The 11,165-nt window shown below is 31.1% G+C and overlaps 1 protein-coding gene across 1 annotated transcript; it reads right to left on the minus strand.

Annotated features, from left to right (window-relative positions):
• Nucleotides 1-8,721: 8,721 nt before the first annotated feature.
• Nucleotides 8,722-10,402, minus strand: LOC119681080. Its single transcript, XM_038094150.1, has 3 exons — nucleotides 10,207-10,402; nucleotides 10,010-10,119; nucleotides 8,722-9,886 (listed from the first exon to the last, which is right to left on the minus strand). The coding sequence occupies exons 2-3, from the start codon at nucleotides 10,105-10,107 to the stop codon at nucleotides 8,842-8,844; spliced, it is 1,143 nt and encodes a 380-aa protein (XP_037950078.1). The 5' UTR covers nucleotides 10,108-10,119; nucleotides 10,207-10,402; the 3' UTR covers nucleotides 8,722-8,841.
• Between the last annotated feature and the right edge of the window lie 763 nt (nucleotides 10,403-11,165).

Raw genomic sequence — 11,165 nt, forward strand, 5'->3', positions numbered from 1 at the left:
AAAGTTGACCAAAATTAGATATATTTGTTAAGTGGGAAATAATAATAAACGTCGTATATGGTTACAATATTACGAAATTCCAATAAAGCCCGAAGCTACTTGATTACTAAGATTATTTTTTTAAGCGCTGCCACCTAATACTACATTCTAAAATATCATTCTTAAATAAAATACCATATCTTCATATAGCGATAATATCAACAGATTTATACAATTTATAGTTCTATAGGCAGTCGTTGCCTTAGCATACATATTCATGAACCTTTCAAAAAAATCTAATCTTGAATGATCTTAGTGCGTTCTTATCACTTATGGGAATTGAACACAAACCTACGTCACGTATAACTATAGAATTTAAAGTTAACTATAGTTAACTATATATAACATACAGTTAACTATAGAACTTATAGTTAACTATGGATATATTTTTTATTATTTTTGGCATGTTCGGTACAATATTTGATTATATAAACTTTGCCTATTCACAAAGACTTTGTACAAAAGTGTTCCAATTTTGCCTATTTCTAGAGATATATCTCAATTCACCTATGATTTATTTATTTCTTTGTTTATGGTTCTACGCCAGAAATTGCGAGTTCGTCTTTAGGTTCTACTGCCTTGCGGATTCCAGGTTAATGTCGCATGTGCTACGTCAGTTGTGCTTTTGAATTTCCTTCTCATGGGGTTCCTGCATACTAGCACGCCCCTAAGTATAATACTTATAGGTAAATATGGAACTTATAGTTAACTATAGAACTTATAAAAATCGTAAAAAATTTTAAATTATGTTTATCAAAAGTTCATTAAAACAATATAGTTATATGTTATATGATTATCAATATTCGAAATCGGATTGGCAAATAAAGAACAAGAAGACAGAACTTATACGTAACTATTGAACGTACAGTTAACTACAGAACTTATAGTATACAATAGAAATTATACTTCACAGAACTTATGGGTAACTATGGAACTTATAGTTATATAAAGAACTATGATTCAACTATGGAACTTATAGTTAAATATAGAACTATGGTTCCATAGTTACTAATAGTTATCTATAGAACTTATTGATAACTATGGCATTTACAATTGAATGTGAGACTTATTATTAACTATAACAAGTTTTATAGTTATCTATGAAGCAACTTATTAGTAATTATAGAACTAGAACTTAGAGTTAACTATGGAACTTATAGTTGTGATGACGCGGTATGTGAGTTGTTCGGGATATTTTTTTAATAACATTAATTTTCTTGTTTAATCCTTGTTCACCATATGACTTGTTTAGGTGAGGTTAGGTTGGAGTGGAGACCTTACACATGACTAATTTATTTTGCTGGTTTCTGTAAGTTGAAAAAACTCGCTCTCACGGATTCAGTGCTTTGACCAAAAATATTAATGTAATCGGTATTATACTTTTCTCATAAATTATGTCTGAATAGTTTTTAAAATAAAACTCTTAATTCTATTAGGTGTGCAATATATTAGTGCATAAATTGAATCAACGTTATTCACTAATTTCTTAACAAATATCTGAGACAGTAAGAATAATTTATGCTTAAAGTCACTTCTGTACGAAGTCGAGTTTTTATTACACACAATTTAACTATACTTCAAATAAAGTAATTAATTATATAAACTAATTTTTTTATGTCATCGGGAAATATTAAATTACATTTATGGCAACATATATGTATCTACATATCAATAAAGTATCTTAACACACAACTTATATGTTTTATTTTTATTTTAATTTGCGAATGAAAGCAAGAGTTTTTATGAAAACATTTCAATAAATTTGAAAAGCAATTTCTGTCATGTTTCCTCAGTTCAAAAATAATAAAATAAATTAAAATCATAAATAATCATTAACATTATTTCAGCGATTTCGTTTGTTTTTGTTACTTGGGAGGACTCATAAGAAAATGGGTCCCCGCGCACTGTTAATGTACGGAGTGGAGTACAGCACTTAAAAAATTAAAAGAGTGGCATTAATATTGAGCTCACCTACTGCAAGTCTTCGGAGGACGCAGATGCAGTTACTGAATTCAATTTCGCATTCGCTTTTTAATGTCTTGCAATTTATCTCCATGAGCATTAAATTCATTTTAATTCATACGGAATATCCAAGCCTGTATCGAGGAAACAGTAGCGCCAACAGCAGCCATAACGATGGCAACCGCATCTGAAATGGTTGTGGAAGTGTAGGAGTGGAACAGTGGAGCAGTAGAGGAGGAACATTGGAACATAGGAACGTAGGAACGTCGTTACGTTAATGTCTTTAATTGGTTTTTATTAGAATTTAAATCATTGTAAAATGCAAATTAACAATTCTATGTGCTTTGAACTCAGATGCGAATTTTAATATTGCATTAAACATCACTTCACTGGGTAGCGCAGTGAAGTGCGTATGGCAACGCACTAAGTTATGGAAAATACTGACAAGACATCAAATTGCATTAATGCAATTTTATGTACACACAATGCATTAATGCATATGAATAATAAAAATGTAGTTTTTAAAATAATTTTTAATTTATATGCCATTTAAGGCTTTAAGCCAAAACAAATATATTCAGTACAGTCGTATTTGTGGGAATAGGTGAGTGTATGGCACAGATACTTGTACTTCATTGAGATTCGTTCAGAAAAACTGAATTGCAAAATTGTACTACTAATGTTGCTGGCTTAAATGAAAGAGAAATGAAAAAAGATATGAAAGCCATTTTTGGTTTTAATTCGTTTTTGAATTGCACATTTGTTGTGACATTAAAATGCCACCAAAAGTATCAACACGACATTTGCACCTCTCTCATACTACTCCATGCTGGCAACGCCAGGAGGCAACGTTTGGTGCCTCCGTTGGTGTTATGAATAAGTTGGCATACGAGAAACTTTTGAAATTCTATTTCCCTTGCCGGATGTTGGATGTTCAAGTACTTCCAGCAGCACGAACATCTTGATTAGAATTCTAAAATATTTATGTTGAATGTTGCACAAAATAACAGCAGCGAAATAAAATAAATGGAAAAGCAAACAGGTAGAAATAAGTACTTTCCAGAGCAGCAGGCCTGGCTCTTGAGCCATGGCACCGCCTCTACCCATCCACCATTCAGATTCGCAGTTGTACAGGACCAACTTCATGCACTAAAATTTACATGAAAATGAAATAAACGAAACAAAAGTTAGTTTCACATGATTTGGGTTATGAAATTAACATTTTTGTGCTTTTCACATTTACTTCGCATAATGAAAGATATTTTTTTGTCTTTGGTATTTGCAGAACGTGAATGGAACAACCGAAGAGTAGGATGTGCTGTGGCATTCCTGCTGAACTGGCATTTTTTCAGCTTCTTCACTCAATTCACTCACTTCAGTAACTTCTGTGTTTAATATGTAAAAAGTGAAAAGTCGACAAAAAGTCTACGATTTAAAGTTTATTTACTCCTTGCTCCTTTTGCATTTGTTTAATTAAAATAAACAAAGAAATGCATAGAACTTTGCAAATGTAAAGTTTCCCATTAAAAATGAAATAAAATTTTCAGTCATGTTTGTTATTTTTTTTTCTTTTTGGTATAAAAAGTGCTGTTTCCCCGCATCAAGTTGCTCTCATGCTTTCATTTTGCTGAATTGTGTAAATTTTTGCAACAAAAGAGCAAAAATGCAAAAAAAAATTAGTAACAACAGCAGCAGCAACAACAACAACAACAATAGTGGCAATAACAGCAGCAACAACAATAGCATCAGCAGCAGTTGTAGTAACAGAAGAGCCAAGCAATGACGTCGTCGACATTTAACGATTATTGCTGTCCATTAAAAATAACAAGCGAAACTTTTGCGCATAAACTCGCTTCAGGGATACATTCCGAAATGTTTTTCTATTTCTTCGAAATCCTTTCCCAATACCAATTGTTGCTGCAATGCCATCAAGCCATTGTTGTTGCTCTTTTAATTTTATTTCGGATGTCAGTAATATTTAAAAGTTATCTCCTTGTTTTGCTCTTTAAAGCAATTCATGAACTGAAAAATTAAGTTTATTTAAGCATTCGCAAAATATCTTATAAATTATTTAAAACCACATGAAGCTGAATCACTTTAAAGTACAGTGAAATATTAAAGAACTAAATAATATTTGATTATGTTTATTTGAAATTATTTTCTTATTAGAAGAAACTTTGGCTTTATTGTTAGGTTAACGATCAGAAAGCTGCGTTTTTTATAATAATCAACAATTGATTAACCCCACAAACTCAATCAATTCATTCTAGTCAACTACAAAACTGATAGGTTTTTTAGTTTAAATAGATCTAAACTAAGATCACTAACTTGATCCTTAACTAGACATGCTTCTAATAATTAACCCTCTTTCAGAATCATCGGTACTTGAGAATTAGGTCCAAACTGGGTATGCATACCTTAGCAAAATGGTAAAGTCAAAAATGAAACAATTCCAAATTAAATCATTGACACAACCCAAAGATTAGATCTCAAACTTATATTAATCACTTGATTCTTAGATGAAAAATATCTATATCTAATACGAATACATATACTATGTACAAGTATCCGATGCTAATATATGTATCGGATAAAGATAAGGTGTATATGTCAAAGGGGTTTTTCAGCAGATTTTTTAATCGCTTGCTCTGTTAACTATATTGATTATAAATGATATCAATATATTCTTCTATCACTTCTAGATAGTGACGGGATTAGACGTCAGTGCCCAACCTCAGCATTTTTGATGGCAAGTCTTTTTTATAAAGTACTATCCACATCATCAATGTACGATTTAAGCAATTGTAGTCTGCATACATTGAGCATTAAAACTTCCTATATCAGTTGAATACGATAGGATTCTCATCTCATCTAATCTCATCTAAGATTAGTATAGGATTAATTTACTGTCACCACAAATTGATTTTCACTCAGCGCAATGGAACTTTCTGCAGCATTAGAATTCTTACCCAGGATAATCAATATATATGAATGGAAAGCAAAGTTTTGCCTCTGTAGTTGTTGAAAGCTTCATATTTTTTTTTGTAATTTAATCAAAATATCATGGCTGAACGGAATTGGTAGTTCCCCGGTTTGTCCAGCTCACGCTGGATCACATTTAGAACATTCTACATAAGTTATAGTTTTCTGGGAACTCGTTACTTTTTGGTTATTTTTTTTTCTTTATTGGTAGTGCATATTCAATATAGCGAAATCCATTCGCTATATATGTACAGTGTATAAGGCAATATGTTTCTCTTATTCAGTATAACAGTCAAATCACCATTGATGAGTAGGAGGATAGGATAGCTGAGTAGGAGGATAGCTGAATGCTTCAATGAAATATTTCATCCATCTGAGGAGTTGCTTATCATTATCCGTATCCGTAGGTTGATATTCTCATCTTTGACGCACTTTTTCTATTTTTTAAAAAGATACTGAAAATGGTTTTTGGTTAAAGCCATCAATAAATAAAAGTGAAGAGTCAGGAGTTTCCTGACTAATCCATCTCTAAGAACTTAAATTTCTGTGTTATTTATAATTTGATTATCTACATAGAAACATAACGCTATAATTATTTATACAATTATATCTATTATTATATCTACATCAATAATTTAATATATGTAACGTTTCTTATATATTATGGGGAAAGACGAGGCAAAGCTTATGTCACCGATGTCCACAGTTCGTGCATCTACATGAATCTACTTATAATAAGTATAATAATAATAATAGTAATACTTAGGTTATATACCTACTAAATTTAAATGCTTAGTGTGTTGTTCCGGCTTAAGTTACTTAATTTAATTGAAATTGAAAATTGAAATTGATTGAAAATGAAATCAGGCAGCCTTTATGGAGGCATCAAACGCCTATGTATTATTATCCCCATTTCTTTTGAAAGATACTGTAGGCTGGTAAGCTGGATAATTTATGGATACACTTATGTCTAAGTATAGTTGATTTTCATGCAACAAGTGCAGTTTTCTTATAATATTGAATATAATTATTTCTATATAGTTTCTGGTCCTTTTTAGTTTACGAAAAACCAATGACAAAAAAATAAATTAATAAATAATTAGAACACAATAAACTCTTCCCTGTTTCGATGTTTGATTGAATTAGTAAATTTTTTAAAAAAATTTATTAGATATATAAGATTGAAGCTATTATTGCGATGTTCTAAGGATTTTATCAGTTTGAAATCATTTTTATTTTATTGTGCGATTGTTGAAAATAAAATTTTACCGATAAGAGCGCATGTGCATCACCGCCCATCTTCAATGAAATTCTCATTTAGTGCCAGGAACTTCTCAAAATTTTCCAAGTTTCTTATGGAAGCACCAAGCAAAGCAAAGAAAAGAAGGTGAAATCCTTTTTGTATTGATTTTAGTGGCGCTTTTATGCGCGCATTATCGTTTAGACTGCGATAGTATTACGAGAATTGTTATAGTTATAGAAATGATACTAAAAAGTGATGGGCCAAAGGATTATAGCAGATGCGAAAGCAGGAGGAGTTGTCTCTGAAGCATTTGCGAGAGCATAATTGTAAGTGGATAAGAAAAGTTAAAGTTGTACTAACAAAAATTGTGTTAAGTTGCGTTTTGTGCCTTTTTCTTTAGATTTTATGACGACAAGGATTCTTATTGGTCACAAGATATTTTGTTAAAAAATCTTTTTTAAATTTTTTCTCAGATGTTTTTAATTTAATAATATTATATTAATAAGACTAATAAAACATGTCTAAAGAACAAAATATAATCCTTATTTATAATTCAAGTCATATTTTGGAACTTTTCTGACAAAACGTACAAAAATATGTCAAAACAAAATCTCCAAAGTCCTAACAAAACCCATCAATAAGTTTTGAGGTCATTTCAAATACCAGTTTATTTGATTTTTAATAAATAGGTATATGTACATATGCAAGAAAACTAATTATTAAGTACTGAGAAGCATATATTAAACAGCTCACCACACATTATTCATTTTCTATTAGAAGTTCCATTACTTGTCATCATCATTTACAGCTCGATGTGAGCTTTATCATACATCATAATAGATTATTTAATACGAATAGTAGTTGTTATAGCGCCGATTGAGTTCTTACACAGTTAACGATATCTGTCCATGTGACTCTATTCGTTGCAATTTGCTTTTGAATCTTTCGCGTGTCATCTAATACGCTGTCATCATTGACAGCTAGGCGGGAATCAACTTTATGCCACTTACTTTCAAATTTGCAATTAAATCTTTCGTACGTCATACACTACGCTGTCATCATAGACAGCCAGACGGTAATCAGAGTCTTTTAATCCTTCATCACAAAATCAAAGACAGTGAAAGCATATACTCGTAGAGAGACATTCGATGAACCCAACCGGTTGACTAACATCACCCTTATTTGGGTCCCTGGACGAAAAAACATAGAAAGGAACGAGAAAGCTGACCGTTTAGCTGCTTTTCTGAATGCGTGCCTAGCGTTACAGGTTTATGTTAATTCAGAGACCCTTACGAGAAGTACTTAACTCTACTTTCTTCGGCTTGCCAATAACAAATGGAAGGCACTTAAGTCAAGGGCAACTTTCCGCTTAACATGGCCCACCTACAATAAAACTAAATCTTAAGAACTCATCCAAATAGATCGTTTGAACACTGCAAGGTTTACTGCATATCTTTCTAGTCATTGGTCTATACGAAGCCATGTGAAGAAACTGTGCATTCTTCATAATTCCTAACAATTCCTCATAGTTCCATAATGCAGCAGAAGTTCGTCAGCAGTAGTTGTGGAAACCTGCAGGAAAATGATACCATTAAACACTATTTCTGTGAATGCCCAACTATGGAGTCCAGAAGAAATAGGTTAGTTTCGGAAATATCTTGGGTAAAGACGAAAGACCTATTAAATTATCTAAATTTCTCAGGATGGCACTACACAATCGAGCCATCTTTGTTTAGCCCTTCGTTGCGTTCTATTGTTTGTAAGATTTTCTATCATATATTATAATATTAAACAAATAAAAAGTAATTCTCGCCTCACGTGTATACCATCGTAGTTTCCAACTTGAAGAATGCTGCGTTAATACCTTTTTAGATATAGTTTTAAGTTTCCTCAGCGTTATTACCTTTAACTTATGTAGTATTGGAAAACATTGTATTTTGAGAGTCTATTTTAGTTTAGTTTTTAGGAAAATAGAAAAGATTTGCAGATTGTCATGTCCAGAAGTAAAGGTGGTGGATGCTTCAGAGTAATGTTATGGCTAACCATGAACAAATTCATATCCAAAACATTCCTAAAAATCGTTTTGCATAGGCCGTATGATATTCCTATATCTTCAGTAACTTCAATAATAGTGAATATTCTATCAGCAAGCATAGTCTGTTTACTTATTTCTCTTCGTTTTCAGTATTGATAAACAAGTTAGTGCTCTTTCATACTAGTGGCTGCCTAAAAGTTGATACTCACGTTACTGGTAGTGCAAATATTACACAAAAAAGACTATATAGAAAAATTAAGATAAGTTTCATGTATGTCTTAATACGTTATATATCAATATATGTTTATACAATGTATGTGGAAAAATATATAGTATAGAGATATATAGTGATTCAATATTCTCACTACTTTTTGATCACACTCCATACTATTATTATGTATTATTACTACTAAAATCAATAAACTGCATTCCTTTCTTGAGGTTTTTTTATTTACTCGGATATATTGTATAGATTATATATAGATGAATATAGCCAAAATATAATTTTAAGTTATTTGAAATTTTGTTATAACATCCGAACTCTTATATTTGAATTTGCAGATCTCATCAAGGACGATTTTCATTTATTTGGTTTAATTCTATGAAAATCTAAGGTGGTATCGAAAAAGTCATTAAGTTCAGGAACCGTATCTAAAGTGACACGGCGTTTCGGAGTTGGCTTCGATTTTCTAAGCAAGTACCTAGGACCAAAGTTAAACACTTTAACACTGCTTGCGCGGTGGTGTAATGCTGTTGGTGAACCTCTGCGCCACATATTGAAAATGCCATCGGAATCAATTAAATTTTTATTTTTTAGAAAAGGTCTTGGAGGTGATCTTACTTCCTCATAAATATTACGATGAATATGTTTGGAACTCAAGATATTAGCTTCATCGTTAATAAAGTATGGATTAATCTTCTTTTGACCCCTGGGATCTCTTCCAATTCTTGTAGGTAAATACGGTTTAATAGTGTCTTTAGGGTCACCTAATTGCAGGTATTTGTTGATGCTGTGTGTAGGTTTAGCGTAGTCCATTTGAAGAAATTTTTTGGAGTTGACTGTACCTTTAGTGTAAACCTTGTCAAGATATTTATTATTGTTATGTGCATCTATTGGTTTATCTATTTGAAAATATTTATTGGTATTATGTATTGTTGGTAATTTTTCGTCGTTTGTAAAATATTGTTTTAATGGATCAGAAGTTGTGAACTTTTGGAGATGATCAATCGTTTGTAATTCTTTGGAACGAACAGCTTGGAAATTATTTAAATATTGCATTGTATAAACTTTTACTTTATGTTCTTCGATGTTCCTGGAACTACTAGCAGCACTTTCAACATTTTGCACCTCTTTAGAACCTTTGTTTGTATTCGACAAATTTCTTGTTTCTGGCTGAGAGTTTTCAAAAGAACGGTTCTCATTCCTTAATCTCTTCAAGTATGTCGTTGCACTTGCATCACCTTTACCAGTTAAGTGTGGCTTAAGTTTATTTGGATCCATTTGAAATCTCTCTTTTATAATTGTACGAATGTCCTTGTTCTTATTTTCTTCCTCAGACTTTTTCTTTAATTTCGGGGTGTCCAACACCTGAGGGTGGGGAGTTGCAATTTTTGTGCTTGATTGCCTAGTGGAATTAAATAATAAGAAGTATATTTCGACTTCCATTATTAATATATACAAAAGTATATATGTTTAAATAAACTTGCGGACTTATTTCAAATTCTTTTTATATATTGCATTTGCTTACTTCCTCTTGGGTCCCACTTTGCCCTGCATAATTAATTTTCTAAGTTTCTTTCTGGCTAAAATCAGAAGCTGAGTTGTATTCTCGTCCTTTTGTTTCATCTTAACGGAATTCTGAAAAACGAATATATATATATAAAGATGATTATAATTAATTACAATAAAATTTTCATCAATATGGAATTTTGTTCATTTCAATACCAGCTACTTCGATATACACCACAATTTCACGTATTAATTTGGAATAAAGACAGTTTAAAACAAAATTTTAAAATATATTGTTGAATTTACATAAAAACATTTAACATTGAATTTTTAAATCAAACTAGGAAAGATTGCTATTTCAAAAGATTGTCTTCTGCAAATTATTCTTATTTGCAGAAAACCACGGTAAAACAAATTTTACAACATTTAGTTATTTTTATATATATTTCAAAATTATATGCTAAGAAAACTGTTTCAACAATTTAAAAAAAATTTTTTCATATTTTAAAATAATAGAATTTCAAATCATATTTTTTAAATGTCAAAAAATTTAGATATTACGTATACTGTGTTATATACCACATTTATTTATTTCGATTAAAAATATACTTTAGAGAAGTATGTATACTAAGCATTCTATAGTGGTATATGCAATGTTATAAAAAAAGTTCAAGTTATTTTTTTTTAAATACTATCATATAGTGCAGGATATAGTTAGTACAAAGCAATATGATTAGTTCTAGATGTTACTGTTCTCAAATTCTTATATTCTTAATGTCCTCAACCTAATATATACTACAGCTCCAAAGATATTCAATGTGTCTTAAAATGATTTGTATTCTCAAAATATTCTCAAAATCCTTATCCTAAAATATACTACAGCTCCAAAAGATATTCAATTTTTCTTCATTCGTCTAAAATCTTTTACCGCCCAGCCTTTTCTTTAGGTTTGGAAACAGAAAATAGTCGCAGGGGGCTAAATCTTTAGAATATGCTGGATGGGGTAGCAGTTCGTATCACAATTCGTGGATTTTGGCCAGTAATGCTTAATCAGTACACGAAATTCAATTTTTTCCATTTGCGTAAAAATTCACGAGGTTGTCTGCTTTGAACGGCTATCAAACACCAACTGAACGACGTACCTTGCTCAAAATTAGAAAGTTGCCCACTGGTAG

This window comes from Teleopsis dalmanni, chromosome 2, assembly GCF_002237135.1.
Source record: "Teleopsis dalmanni isolate 2A chromosome 2, ASM223713v2, whole genome shotgun sequence".
Lineage (NCBI taxonomy): Eukaryota > Metazoa > Arthropoda > Insecta > Diptera > Diopsidae > Teleopsis > Teleopsis dalmanni.

Bases quoted from the DNA above. Each gene is read 5' to 3' on its own strand.
- LOC119681080 (XM_038094150.1), bottom strand. From the start codon at position 10,107: ATGAAACAAAAGGACGAGAATACAACTCAGCTTCTGATTTTAGCCAGA. The intron at 9,887-10,009 runs GTAAGCAAATGC...TAATTCCACTAG, and splicing joins AAAGTGGGACCCAAGAGGAA to GCAATCAAGCACAAAAATTG.